Source organism: Crocodylus siamensis, chromosome 3, assembly GCF_052110815.1.
Source record: "Crocodylus siamensis isolate JL-2025a chromosome 3, ASM5211081v1, whole genome shotgun sequence".
In the NCBI taxonomy this organism is placed as follows: domain Eukaryota; kingdom Metazoa; phylum Chordata; order Crocodylia; family Crocodylidae; genus Crocodylus; species Crocodylus siamensis.
Window position 1 is genome coordinate 188638929 of NC_143397.1, and position 15403 is coordinate 188654331.

Here is a 15403-nt window from a genome sequence, read left to right on the forward strand (position 1 = left end):
TTCCAAAGCACTAATTAAAAATGAATGACAAAGGATGAGCACCTCAATGCATAACATAAGTATCAGGAAATGCAGAATGTCTCAGAATACATAATTAAATCTGTTTTACAGATAAAACCAAGGGATAGCTAAATCCTATTTACAGTCTACTACAACTTAGAGATAGGGAAAAAATTATAAAATCAAGAACTCCATAGTACTTCACAGACTATCTACATACATTCCAGATATTGCCAGCTTTGTTCATGACAAAGTTCATATTTCCACTGTAATGAAAACCCTTTTTCTGTTACAAGTGAAATTATCCTAACTCACTCCTGAAAATAAAATCAAAACCGTCCAGTGCCAGAAGCCTGTCCACTACTGAGACAAAACCTGCCGACTGGACTTTATAGATCCTGTGGTATATACAAAAGACCTCTTTTCCTCTTGCATAGCCAATGTTTTGTACCTCAAAACCTGATCAGGCTCATACTGTATATAACCTCTACTGTAGCACCATATTTATCTATCCTCATATGTAACTGCCTGACTTATACCATGATGACATGCAAAGATGGTGGGGGGGAACACACACAACCCCCCCCCCCCAAAAACAAAAAAACAAACCACATTTATGGTGTACATATACAAATACTAAAAGGCAGCAGCTGGTAACTAATCGTTACGTGCGAAATGAATTGCTCTCAGCAAAATGTAGTAGAACCCCTCCTCCTCAGTCTGTTCACACAACAATCAGAAGCTACCAGCTGCTGCCCTTCTGAAAATGCTCTAGGCTTTAATGTGTTTACACCTTTAGGGCATAAACAAGCATTTGTGGGATCTGGCTTAGGTTAGACAGCTTGCTTTAAACTGCCTAAATCTAAACTAGAAGTGGCACAGGCAGCCCATAAGTAAGGGGGGCAGGGGGCAGCCAGGCAGAACAGCATAGCCTTGGGGCTAACGACTGGGCTTTCCCAGCCCTGTGTGTGAACACGTGTAGGAATTCACTAGACCAGGTTAATCCATGTCAATCTAAAATTAGTTCAGCTCCTGGGATAAAACAACTTAGATCAGGCATGCCATTTTTCAGGCTATTTAAGCCCTGTGAACACCTGGATTCCCAGAAATTTAGATAGACTCAACTTTGTTGATCTAAATGTTAACCTTTTAGATACTACTTTATCAGTGGTCAAGGATACTGTCAAAATGACCTACTAGGCATCCCAGAGCACCCAAAGCCATCTAAATCCCAGTAGTCTCCAAAGTTTCTGAAAGGCTGCAAATAAGTACTCAACTGCAGAAGGAACAACAGGTTCCAATTTCACTTCATGCTTGTCAAAAACGGCAGAAAAATCACCACCCAAGCCACACAATACCAATTCAAATCTTGAATGTGGAGTTCAGTACATTAAGATAAAGTGAAACCCAAACAAAAATGCTAAAATAATTTAGAATATTGATAGCCAAGTTAACTAATGCATAGTAAAGTCATTGTTTGGAACTGTATTACTTTGCATCCTGCACTTGAATTCAGTAGATTTTAAGAAGTTCAATTCGATTGCAGCCTTGAGTATTTTTAATTTTTAAAACTAAACAATTACTAACATGCAAGTAATTCTAATTTTAAATGAGTGCTTTTTACACATTTTACACAAGTTGTAATACATTCTGACCTTCACTCTTCCTTTGCTAAGGAATTTCAAAATTTAGCATCAGATTCTGTAAAGTAAGTACCTAATACACTCAGATTAAAAATTTGAAGATTATGAAAATCTATAATCCAAAACAAAAACCAGGGGAAAAAAAGTGAGAACTTACTTCAGAAGTTCATAATTCTTTTCATTTAATCTCACAGCATTCTCTCGCCAAAATTTCTCAGATTTGTGTACAGGGCTCCATTCCAGCCTTCCTGATTTGAGCTCAGAACTGTATTCATCAAATGAGCTGAAAGATGTCCAAAGTGAAATATAAAATATAATATATTAGGTTCCCAAAAGTGGGCCTTGCACAGTACACCAGATACGATTCTATATTAGTGCCCAGTTCTTCACACATATCTAAAAACTCTTATTTGGATAACTGGATTAAAAACAAGAGAACTTACTTTCACAATGTTTAAGTGGAAGGGAGAATGTCTTAAAAAGTTCTCACTTCATAAATTACAGAGATTAGTAACATATTTCCTCACATTAGTATTCACTTTTACAGGGAACCATGTTTTAAGCTATTTTAAAAAATAGTTCTTCCATAAAATAGAGTAATGTGTAAGATGTATTATTCAAAAAGAGAGCCCATTACTGTCACCTGTTGAGAGATCTCAATTGCCCCACCTATTTGCTACTGTTGGTAGATTAGTGTAAAAATATATAATTCATTTGACCAAAGATCATGGCCCTAATTTATAATTTGCACTATGATTTGAATCTGTACCAAGCGTAGCACAGATAAAATTACTTAGCAGTACAACTCATATTAATTTGGATTTCCAATAAAAACAAATCATGCACATGCCTTTTACATATACTAGTTTGATATCATGTGGTAAGCAGATACAATTCTGAATGGAAGTCCTTCCCATTAAATTATCAGGGAACACATTGGCAGAAGCAGAGTAGCTTTTTCTTCTATTCAGATGTATATAGAAATCCAGACATCTGGATGCTCCATAAGCTCTTAGCAAAATACATTGAACAAAGCAGTAGCTACATTACATTTTATTTTTATAACACTAACAAAAAATGAAATAAAAGAAACAAGGTAATAGTATTTAACAGGGTTGTTTTTTGGGGGGTTTGTTTTGTTTTTACAGTTCATACAGTAAAATATACCTAAGATCCTGAACACTCTCGCCAAGTTTGTCCAGCAGAAACTTGATGTCCTCACTTATGTCTTCATCATCATATTTTTGCTGATCTAAGTTCTCTAGTTGCTTCAGAACTTTGCACTGGATCATAGCAAGAGCATATTCCTGACGAGTCTCTCTTTCAGTAGATTTTTCCAAAAGATTCTGGAGATAAGGTTATGTCAATTCAAGTTTTAAAATTTATTTTGCCATTTTATTTTTATAAGACTTATAACTTTATAAAATTCTACTTTTACAAAGAACTTTTCAATAAAGAAGAGTTAAGTTACTAAGCAGGAGCGGCACTGTTATTTCAATAAATAGAAGTCCTTATTCATAAGGGAAAGGTATAGGGTAGTAAACTACAGTGCGAATTTACAGCTATTCTACATAAAACTGGAAATGGAATAAGCTACCTCATGCTTACTGCATACTAAGACTGCCTACTGATGAGTAGTATATAGCAACTAATGAAATATCATACCCTCATTCATTCCAGAGTAACTGTCCTGTTGAAACGAGCCCTATAATTGACTAAATTTCCCATAACAAGGGTGGACAACTGAGGCACCAGCCACAAGCACCCACTTAGAGGGCACAAAAGCAGCAGCCACCACTGTTGCCAGCCAACCACAATGCCTCTGCTGCCCAGAGTGCACAATCCAACTGTTACACCTCTGCTGAATTTCATATTCATCTTTCTAAGGGAATATTTTAAGGTGAATTAGAACTTTGCCAAAAAGGTTGGTCATTCAGTTATGGTGATGATTCAAAAAAGGCTTGATTTAGGAGGGCAGTATTGAGCCCAGAAGAATACATTGGTGCCAGATTTCAGAAGTATGTTAATAAAAAGTAAGTGTACAAAAAGCACTTACCCAACACCTAGAGTTATCAGTTCTGATCTGGCAGAGGCTCCCCCAAAACAGTAGCAAAGCAAACGCCATGGTATACACCACCATGTTTAACATTAGGTGACCTTTGTTGACAAATTGCTTTCATGATTTGCAACATCCAAGGAGAACAAGGCAAACAAATCAGCTATTTGTGGCCAGTTTAAGAGCATAAAATACTACAGATAATCCCCACACTCTTCCCCGTGAACACAGCCTATCAATCTAATTTTCTGTGCAAGCTTTTAAAAACTAACGTGTCCCACAATGCAATGATCACATCTAAACATCAGTTTCTTCAGTTTTGGCATATTCCAATAGGGTTTTCAGTTCAAACCAGCATCTGTTAGTAAGAAGAGTGCTGGGTATGCACACAGTGCAGAGATCAATTATTTCATTGGTTTTCAATTTAGTTGTTACCTCTCTACTCAATTTAATCATGTTCAAAATTATATGATCCAAATTGGAGCCATTTACCTGCATTCTCTGCAGAAAGCTGAAAATATTTCTGTTATTATTTTATATATATATATTTTTTTTTTTAAAAGATACTAAACCTCAATGAGAAGAAGTCATATTAGATACATTTAAGTTGCAATTTTTTAAACAAAATAAGTAATTACATGGACAGAAAACAAATGAGACCACTAATTTAAAGGTGGCCTCTGCTTTTGAGACCACTGCCTTACTTCACGTGACCTTTATATTCAGGGCTGTTCAGAAAGCAGGGTAGATATGCATTAGGTAGACCAGCTAAATAAGATATATAGAGCATAAGCTTATGCAACCTTGAGTTTACTTCATGAGAAGCTGTGACAGGGCAAACAGAGCAGATGGTAACAGGCTGAGCGATTTGGCTCTTCAAACATCATAGGTAAAACATACTGCCTTCAACAGTTGGATACAAACTGACTGGCCAAGTAGATGAAAAGATAGGCATTCAACTCCATTATCCCTTATCTTAATTACCAAGATATTGGAAAAGCAAATGAGATTGAACAGTCACCCAAAAGTGCCAGAAACAGCTTGGAGGATAGCAATTTTGTATTCTGACACAGGAAGAAACCCACAATTTCTGAGAAGCAGAAGGTAATTTGGGTGAAAGCGACTGTAAAATAAGAGAAATGCAAACTCTTTTAAAAAACAAGGGAGGGAGATGACAATAGTGGAATAAAGACAGTGGATTTAAAAAAAATCCTTCTTGGGTGATGCCAGCGCTATTTTTTTTTTTTTTTTTTAAAAACAGGAAAAAAAAATGGAATTCAGAAACACAGCAATACACCAGAAAAACAGACTACACACTGAATGAGTTAACATGATGCTGCTGCAAATAAATTCAGTTCCCATTCTAGATATCATATAGGAGTGTTTTAAGATTCAGGAGGGAATTATTCTACTCTACTTGGTACTACGAAAAAAACTGGACAGTCTAGAGAGCAGCAGCAGCAGCAGCAGCAAAATCATGTTTTGAAAACATGACTTCAGGAAGAAACGCTGAAAGAAAAACACCAAGAATGTTGAGTGTAGTGTAGAGACAAGACAGAACTGACATGGGGAAAATATACCAGTCTTGCAATTTTCAAGAAAGGAGCAAATGTTTCCCTGGCACCCAGGGGGTAGGACAAATAGTAAAGTAGCTTAATTTGCATTAAGGAAGATTTAGGTTAGACATTAGGAAAATGCTTTAAAGGATGGTTAGGATTTAGAACAGGCTATCTACAGAGGTTATAGAATCTAACCATTAAGAAAGAAAGATGAAGGGGCAGGAGTTAGAAAAATCAGGTACATCTGTCACTAAAGGTCTAGAGTCAGTAGGGGTTGACCTTTTGGGGCAGAGAAAAGGGATCAGAAAGGAACTGAGAGGGTGTGAAGCTAATTTGTGACATGCCTGACAACCTCCCCCTACGCTTTTTGCTTCCTGCCCCATTTTCCCTCCCTGATCTGCCACGTGCCATATACAGAGGCTGCTTGTGCCCTTTGTAGCAATTGTGCTGCAAGTTGGATACTCCTGGTCTGAGTATACTTCATCATCCCTCAGTTCAGGGATTGGTTATATGGTCTTCAGGTTCCTTCCAGCCCTCCACTTTCATCCTGCAGTGTCAGCATGGATCCTGACCATGTGGCTGATGAGCTAAAACAAAATTTTGAAAAACTGGAGAGGCTATCTGCGTAGTGTGTTTTAGTCTGAGATGTACCACCAGATCTGCTAGAGCAGAGGTTTTCAATTTTTAAGGAGCGTACCCCTTCTGGTGGTGGTGGCTGGACACAGAACGGGGAGGTGGGGGAGCCTGCACACAGCAGCAGTAGTGCAGGGTGGTGGATGGCAGAAATGGCTGCCATGTGCAAGCTCCCCTCTCCCCCCCCACATCCTATGCGGCCAGCAGAGGGGAGCCACTGCCCTTGCCCCCATCTTCTCCCAACCCTGCTCCTGGGAAGTGGTGGTGGCACAAGGTGGTGGTGCTCCATCCCCACACACCCACGAATGCCCCCACGACCTTTCCAAGTACCCCCAGAGGTATGCGTACCCCTGGTTGATAACACATGCTAGAGCACCAGTTCCCAAACTGTGGGTTGGGAGTGATGGGTCATGCTGAGGAAAAAGTTTGGGAAGCACTGTGCTACAGGCATGTGAAGATTTATGGACTGGTGGTTGAATTTCACTAACACAGCAATTCTGAGCAACATCCAGATTTGTAAAGAGAAGACAATGCATGAGTTGGCCAAAAATTAAGCCCTGTTACTTCAATACATAGTGATCTGGTATTTTGGAGTATTAAACCAAGCTAAACTTTGACTAAAGCAACTTGTTTAAAAATTGGCCCCTTCCTATTTGAAAAAAAGGAGTAGAGGAAGAGGAGGTTATTTCTTGAAGAAGCCAGTGGTGTGGAACAGGCCCAGAAAAGTTGATGACAGGAGAGACAGATGTCAGAACTTCTTTTTCGATATGTTATACATTAAACAATATGTACACTAATTTCAGCCACCACACTGCCCCTGTCCCACCACATTCCTAGGAAAGGCAGGACCAACCACAGGTGTCCCAACCCTAAGCTGCTCTCCAGCATGGGCTGAGAGACCCTCCAGGAGCTGGACAGAATCCCTTGGTGGACCAGACCCAGCCCATGGGCCATATTTGCCCACCCTTGTGTTAAAAACTGTATAAAGCCAGCAGACCCCAACTTCCTGATCCACAACAGCTCACCAAAGCTCCTTAAATGGCCCTTCAGAACAAGTAATTGTCCACCCCGTTTTAACAGTATACATCATTACGAAAATTGTCTGTGCCCCATACCTATTTCATGCAACCCTGAAAAGTTTTAAGTGATAAAAATAGATTTTAAAAAATCTAAAGCAATGCTTACAAATAAACATTGATTTTAGCTATCAAAATTATTAAAATAGTAAGTTGTATTCTGCAACTTCTAAGAATGATGTACAAGCATATAATTTCCCTTTCCCAAACCTAGATACCGAAGCAAAACTCTTGTGAGCTACCACAACATAAGCTCAATGATGAGCTATGTAAATAAAAGTTTATGGACAACTTGCATTATTCCAGGAATCAAAAATACTAGTATTTGGACTTGAAAATTACATGCATAAGAGTTCTTTCTGCAATTCCTGCATTACTATTTAAGATTTTTTTTTTTTTTTTAAATAGTTCTGCTGGCAGAACATTAACAGAACGAAAACATACCAATATTCATATTGGGACCTGCCACTCCTATTGCAAGAAGCTGAAGAAAGATATTTGCTTGTTACTTTACAAAGCAAGCATACATTACCCCCAGTTTTTTAAAGGAAAATGGAAAGGAAGCATGTCAATTAAGGTCTACAGGAACAGTTGTGCTTTATTAAAAAAAAGTTAATTATGCTTACACGAAATGCTGCAAGGATGATTCTAGTTACTTTCTCTTTGACAGATTCCTGAAGAATATCAGACAGGACTGGAACAATATTGTATCGACGCAGATATTCACACATTTGAGGACTGAATGCCAGCAGCCACACACAGAAAATCATCTGATACTGAAGTTGAAAGCCACATTTATTACTCAGGACTCCCATGATACTGAAAAAAATAACCACATATGAGTTTATGCTTTTTCTAAATATGGATAAGTACCCTGTAAGGAAAAAAATATTATAGGTTTAAGATGAGCGAATAGTAAAAAGCTAGAGTTACACATATATAGCAAATTTATTTCACAATACCCTGTGGGAATATTTGTGAACTGCTAGGATAACCAGAGAATGTAAGTACCCATACTAAAGTTTAAATTTGAGCTTCATCGTTGCAAAGCACATCTTCCAAATATGAACAGATGCTGTATCTTCTTTGCCTTCAAACTCAATAGAAGTGTAGGCCATTCCATGCTTTAAAAAAAACACATCCAAGTAACTAACTTTATTACTTACCATTTTCAGCAAAACATGCAATTTACTCTACCTGGACAACAAGAGTAAGACCACTTTATTTCTTCTTCTAGTTTCATCTTTGAATGAGAGTTTGAATTCAAATATTTACAAAATATAAACTAAACTTCTATCCCTGTGCAAGTCCTAAAAAGCAAAGCTGGACAAAAAAAATTTCTAAAAAGAAAAAAGTTTTCAGCTGGAAAAAGCCAATTCAATGGTAGCTACACATTTCTCAGACATATACCAATTATGAAAATTTCCACAAATTAAGACACTTCATTTCAACAGGGCCAAAGTGCTTGGCTTCAGCCCTGTTCTTTAGATACAGGTTATCAATGTATACTCTATACTAACTGCAACCAACTGAAGTGACCTTATCAAAATTTAAGCATTCCATTATGATAAGATATTTCAATACGGCTAAAAACAGTCATTTTGAATTTTTATTTCAGAAAAAAAATTATATTTGTTCCAGTGTGGGAAGGACAAGTTCAAAATATCAGTTTTCCAGTTTAAAAGGGACACTGAGTTACAAACTTTGTTCTATTAAGTAATTTATTAAAACATTTATATGTATACATGTGCATTTGTGTGTGCATGTGTCTATGTGTAATATATGTGCATTTTTGTTCAGCTCTACATGGTAGGACTTGCACATGAATACATACACACACACACCAGTTTTTTGGTGCAACATGCCATTTATTAGAAGCTTGTTACTGGCACTGCTTGAATTTGAAGATACTTTTTTCTCTACAAAGACCTGGGCAAGGTTTAGAACAGTCTACCAACTACCCTTTTACATTTAAAAAAAAATTCAGCTATAATTCCAAAATGTATATTATCTCCTACTTTCCATCATCACCCATATTTGATATTTCTGCTAGATTCCAAATGGATTAAAGTTTCTTCATGATCATCAAAAAATACTCCATTTTCCAGTACCCTATGCTAACACAATATAGTAGATAACAATTCCTATATATCTTGCTCCAAACTCTAAAAATACCCATGAACACCTTTAAGATATTAATAGAAGTCTTTTTTGAAGACTCAAGTACTTACAAGCTTTCAAAAAAATCCAGATTTGCCTTCACGCATATTTATTTGAGTCTCAATACAGTTTCCTGGCTAACAAATACTAAGTGGCTATTTTGTAAAAATTAGACCCAAAGAGGTCAGCCAAAGAAGGGAGCCATTTGGGGTTCAAATGAGTCTTACTGATATGTAAATATTTCTACATAATACTCACCAGTTTACACCATCTGCTTCTACCCATGCAAAGCGATATTCATTGACCCTGAGCATCAGCTGCAGGCATCCAGCAACACACTGTACATACTGGGAACTCTTAAGCAGAAACAACAAATTAAAGCCTTATGGTAGAATGAGAAAGGAACACAACTTTAAAACTAGGAAATTCAGCAGACCAGGCTAAATTACAATTCTTTATATTTTTCTGCATGCTAGTTTTCATAATTCCAGAAGTTATGGGTTCATCTCCACAGAAAGTTAAACAAAAATGATTTGGGGGAGGCAAATCTTCAAGCAGATTACATATCCATTAAAAAAAACAAACAAGCTAAACTCATACAATGGAGTATTCATAGTTTGAGCTAAACCAGTAGAAAAGGTTGCATGTAGTCCTGCACTTGCAAGCATGACTGGATTTGCTTAATGCAAATGTGCATGCCCCACTAAAAATATGGACAGATACTCACACATGTAGAACGATAGCAAAGGTCTTTTGTGTTTCACATTAGGGATGTGAATATTGGTTAAAAAAAATTATTCCTTCAACCTCCTTTAATTATATTGGTTAAAAACACTCCTGCCTGGCAGGTGCAGAGCCGCAGACTGGTGCTTGCCATGCCACAAGGGAGGGGCTGCAAACGCCTGCCTGGAGCAGTACAGGGAGTCAGGGGGCCATGCACAGACCTGTTTGGACACAGCTGCTTCTGAAGCCACTGCCTAGGGCCTTTGATGGGGGAAGAGAAGGCAGCGGATAGTCCTGCCTGACAACACAGCCCAGTAAAAAGCTACAGGTGGCAGCAGCAGGCAAGGATCTTTCCCAGCCCACTGCAGCCGTCAGCATGCTAGGAAGAAGGAAGCAGTCTAGCTTTGGGTACATGTCCTCCCCCTTTCCAAGGCACCATGCCACTTCCCTTCCCTGCCGGACTTCGCCCTGCCTTCTACCTTAAGTGATAAAACATTACCAGTATAAATATATTTATCGTTTAAACATTTAACCTTTCACATTCTTATTTTATAAACTTTCAAAATCTGTTATGAAAATACTTGCAAGCTTGAGTAAGAAATCCCTTGCGACCTTTCAGAGGATCTAACTGAATTGCCATTTCAGAGGGCCATCTTCAATGTTTTTCCTACTAAATCAAGGTGGCTCCAAAAAAGCGAAGTACTAACAAGCTTCTTAATCTCCATGAGCAATCACTAGAGTCTCCTCCTGCTGATTATTTCAGCAACATATTGTGTGATACATTTAAACTTAAACCTTGGATTCCTAAATCTAAAGGCTGACTCTTCATTTTGTCCTGGAAAAAACAACAAGTGTTCTGTACACACAAACAAAAGCTAGAAATATTGATTGGAAAGCTTAGAATAAGTCTTCCAATGCACTGTGGAGAGGAACAGAGTTCTCTCTTCCATTAATAAGGACTCCATTGCAGAAGTCAAAAGCCTTCTCCAACTGAAGCAACCTTCAGATGTGGCTGAAGAACTATTTTCCCCAATGCTCACAAAGAAAAGAATGGCAGATTATCCACAACTTCCCATCCAATATGCTACTCAATTGGTAGCAATAGCATAACTACAAGAAAAAAAAAGAAAAAACACTCTTCAAGCTACTCTCTGGCCAGGAATTCAGAAAAAAATTGGCCATCTTCAAATGACTATCATATAACATTTGTTACTGAAGTCTTCAAAGGTTTTATCCCTATATCTTTCCAATACACAGGTCAGTTTTTTAAAGCTTGTTTGTGTATGTAGTAAGTGGCTTTTTGAAAGTGCAGAAAAGAAAAGAAAAGAAAAAAAAATTCCTAAAGAGTACAAACACTAATTTACTTTTATTCTTAGCTCTGTCATGGCATCTCTTCGTATCCTCAGATGTAAGTTCAGAAACTAAAGGGAGTGATCAGTCAGGCCACCTCAACGTGCAAAAGAATTACAGAAAAGCATACGTCACACAACACACAGCTTTGAGGCCAAAACAGTACTAGCCCAACTGGAAAATGCAGTTCAAGAACTAGTTAAATGCTTATGAACAAATGTAGTATTTTCCAGACACTTGAAAAAGGCAACACACATGGCAAGCAACAACCCCAACCTTCATATGTCAGAAATCTAAATAGACAAGAAAAGGGTAGGCTGGAAAAAGGGGAGAAGAGTTTTGAATACTTTCATTTTCAAGAACCATATTTTACTGTTATAGCCATTTTATTGAATGCATTTGAACATGCTTATTTCTACATGGCATGAGAACAAAGTGCACTGTTTACTTAGTCAGAATTAGAATAACTCCATTCACTAAGTCAGCAGGGCCAACCTTTTCAACAGGAATGCCACAAATTAGCCTCACACCCTCTGCAAGTGCCACTCAGACCCTTTTCCCCTGTCCAATCTGCTGCCCTGCTTTCAGCTCCCCGCCCTATCTGCAGTTGTACTCCCTGCTCCCTTGCCAGATCTGCTGTGCACACAGGCTGCCCGTGCCACAAGTTGGCCACTCACACAGTTAACTGTTCTTTGCCTGGTTTAATAATAGCCAGACTACTTTTGGAAAGTGAATCAGTCACAGATAGGGGTCCCTAAGGAGGTAAGATTACGCAAACAGCATAAGAACTGCTTAATAAAACCATAGTGGAGGCAGAGATGCAGAATGCGAATGCATACTGCAAACCAAAAACAATGTAAAGCAGACCAAAAGAAAACCATGCCAGTTTAATCCAGTGGTTTACAACCTTTTTTTTTTTTAACAAGTGCACCCGTTCAGTCTCAGAGTTTCAGCTCACTTACCCCTTTATATATTTTTCTTGTTTTTTGGGGGGTGGGCTGACAGATTGAAGCCCCCCAGTGAGGGAGGGAACGGGAATGGGGCTGGAGCAGGTGCTGCGTAGGCAGAGGGAGAAAAAATTATTGGGTTGCAGGGAGGGGGCAAGTGTGCACGTGTACATGTACTTCCCCAGCAGGTAAGTCTGTGGGGGAAGGGAGGGGAAAGAGCCATGGGGGAGGCAAATAGATACCTCTGTGGTGAGGGAGAGAATGGGGTAGAGGCAGGAGCTGGGGCTGGGGCGGATGGTGTGCTGCTGCTAGACCTCACCATGGTGGCCATAGCAGTGCGATGCTCCCTCCCATGGATCCTGCCCATTGGGCTGCATAAGTGACTCCTGCCCAGAGATAGTCCAGTCGAGCTGCAGCCCTATGCCCCGCTGTGGGCACAGAAACCTCAGAGATATCACCTGTACCTGCTACACTCCACCCCCACCCCAACGCATTGCCTGTGGCCATACACCCACCCCGTTCCTCACATGCTGGTGGGCATGGGTTGGGAGGAAGGAGCAAGTTTACACAAGCTGAACAAGCAGAAATAATTTTCCAGTAGTTCAGTATCTCATACATATATATATGTATGATGCATACTGCGAACTAAAAAAAGGAAAGCAAACCGAAAGAAAGCTGGCATGGTTGAATGCAGGAGTTTTCAACCTTTTTAACAAGTCTACTGCTTCGGTCTCAAAGTTTCAGATCATGTACCCCTTCGTATTTTTATCTTGTTTTTAAGGGGGAGAGGGCAGATCAAGGCCCCCATCATTTAGCATTTTCTTATTAACAGTCAAGGAAGCTAAATGAATCAACTAAATCAACTTAAAAGATTCTGTAATTACCAGAATGATAAACTGCTCTGACTCTAGTTTAAAGCAAGTCTGCAGTGTATATCTGTGTTCCTCATTTTGAAAATCTTTGTTGCTGCTGTGACCAGAATATTTTCATCTCTCTCAAATTCTAAAATATCTTGACTAATATGCCAAAAAAGTACTCATTAGACCTTAGGAAGATGGTTCCAAATATTTTTGTTTCCTGGTGCCATCAAGTGGCAACATCATTTAATACAGCTTTGATTCAAAATATTTTGTTACCTGACATCAAAAGATCTTTGCAGTCAAAAATCTCAACTATTGAACCTGGTGCATTTAAACCATTATTCATGTATCTACTGCCAATTCAGCCATGTTTATTCCTCCAAAATGAAATACTGATTTTAAAATAATTAAATTGTTTCATTATGTCCTTAAATCACAAAACAAACTTTCCTGAAAAATTATGCTTTTAGAATGTCACAGTTTTGAAAACTGCACAGATTCATTTTCATCAAAATGTATCATTTCAGCTACAGTGTTTAAATCATTTTAAATAGAATCTGAAAATGACAACTCAAGTGTGTCTAAACGCAATTTAGAAAAGCAACTAAACTCGGGGGGGGGGAGAGGGGAAGTAGAAAGGTGAGATTCAGAATTGAAATATTGATGGTTGATGCTTCAAAGGATCATGAAAGACATCCTTTAAAACAAGGCTGGCTTGCTTTGCAACTACAAATCACCATTTTTTTAAATCTATAATTTAAGCTTTTCTTTAAGAACTTTCTAATATGAAATTGGAAGTTTTAAATATAAAGTTTTCCTGACAGCCACAAAATTCATCTTCACACAGATTTAAACAGGTGTATAATGCCTTTAAAAAGGTCACCAGCAATAGGACTGTTATTAAAATGGGGAAATTAACTGCAGTTCTTATCGATAAGTGATATATCTCCTTAAGACTATAATGAGAGCAGTGGACTATCCACAGTCCTTAAACATTTTTCTTCAAGAGTCACTGTAGCTTAGTGGGGCAGTGGATCTCAGTCTTTTTTTTAGACTCCAGGGCTGTGTCCAGACAAGCGAGCACATGCCTGTTGTGGTGTCTCAAAGCAGTTTGAGACGGCATAGGAGGTATCCTAGGAAAAGAAGTGTTCTGCAAATATGCGGAGCAGAAATCCCAGTATCAAAGAAAAAGGCCAGTAAAAAGTGCAAGGGCACGCTTCTGGAGCATGCTCTGAAACAACCAGAAACTAGGTCCTCAGAGAAGATGCTCTAGCACACGGCCAAAGCATCTCTATGCCTGCCGTGTGCCCCTACTGCTCCAGCATGCTGCCTCAGCATGCTAGAGCAAACAGAAGCAGGGCAGAAGCAGTTAAGCACAGATGTGCGGGTGCAGGGGACTGTGGATGAGAGGACAGTGACAGAGAGGTGGGTCCCCTGCCCGCCTCCCCACATGTCACACAGCCCCCTGCATCAGCAGGCTGTCAGGGCACTCTTAGCCCGCTGCTGACAGAGCCCCCAGCAGCATGTGGCACCACCTGAGACACAGGGGCTCCACATGCCGCACAGAGCAGCCTGGCTTGCGTGCCTTCAAACAGGACCAGACCAGCTCTTGCTGCCACCCAGAGCTCCTGACACCACAGGCAGAAGCTGTGCGTCATCAGGCTGGGCTGGCTCCTGCCTCCATGGAGCCGGCCCAGCATGATGGTGTGCAGGGCGCATGGAGACAGGAGCTGGCCTGGCCCAATGGCACATGGCTCCCATCTGCAATGCCAGGAGCCACCAGTGCCAGGCTTAGAGCCCTCCTACAGCAGCCTGGAAGGAAGCCATCCTGGAAGGGAAGGGGCTTGCTCAGCCCAGTACTGGAACAGCATGGGGATTGCTGGGGCCTAGGCACAGGCAAAGCGGAGCAGAACAGCAAGGGCTGGCACTGCTCAGAGCCACAAAGCAGGTGGGACACCTGGTGCTGGGAAGGAGCTGCTGCCAGGAGGGAGCCAGTGGGGGGCAGGCAAGGGCTGCAGGTCAGGAGTGAAGGGTAAATGCTTGGGCAGGGCCCTGGTATCCCAGCGCTGCTTAGTGTCCCACATTCTGGTGAGCAACAGGGGTAGGGGAAGCTCTGATTTTTCTATGATAAAAAAACCAAAAGCAGATGCCAAAGTGTATAGATATTTAGAATTCATTTTATTACGGTGATAGAGGCACTGTTAGGCTTCCAAGTTGCTTTAAAATTATAAATAATTATATTATACAATATATATTATATGAAATATAATACAACTATTCTCTCTCTCTCTATATATATATATATATAGTGGCATTTCATTTTAAATTGCAGAATGCGGATTTGCCCAAGTGAATTTGTTTGTTTTTTCAAAATAAGACAATTTCCAATTTTTAAA

The 15403-nt window shown here is 39.6% G+C and overlaps 1 protein-coding gene across 1 annotated transcript in view; it reads right to left on the reverse strand.

Annotated features, from left to right (window-relative positions):
- The window catches only part of ATP6V1H (ATPase H+ transporting V1 subunit H), a 76399-nt gene that overhangs the window by 35121 nt on the left and 25875 nt on the right, over positions 1-15403 (reverse strand). The window contains exons 8-11 of the mRNA XM_090039965.1: positions 9386-9483; positions 7594-7786; positions 2811-2989; positions 1801-1926 (exon numbers count right to left, since the gene is read on the reverse strand). Coding sequence (XP_089896091.1) covers positions 1801-1926; positions 2811-2989; positions 7594-7786; positions 9386-9483 — 596 coding nt within the window. The remainder of the gene's footprint in view (positions 1-1800; positions 1927-2810; positions 2990-7593; positions 7787-9385; positions 9484-15403) is intronic.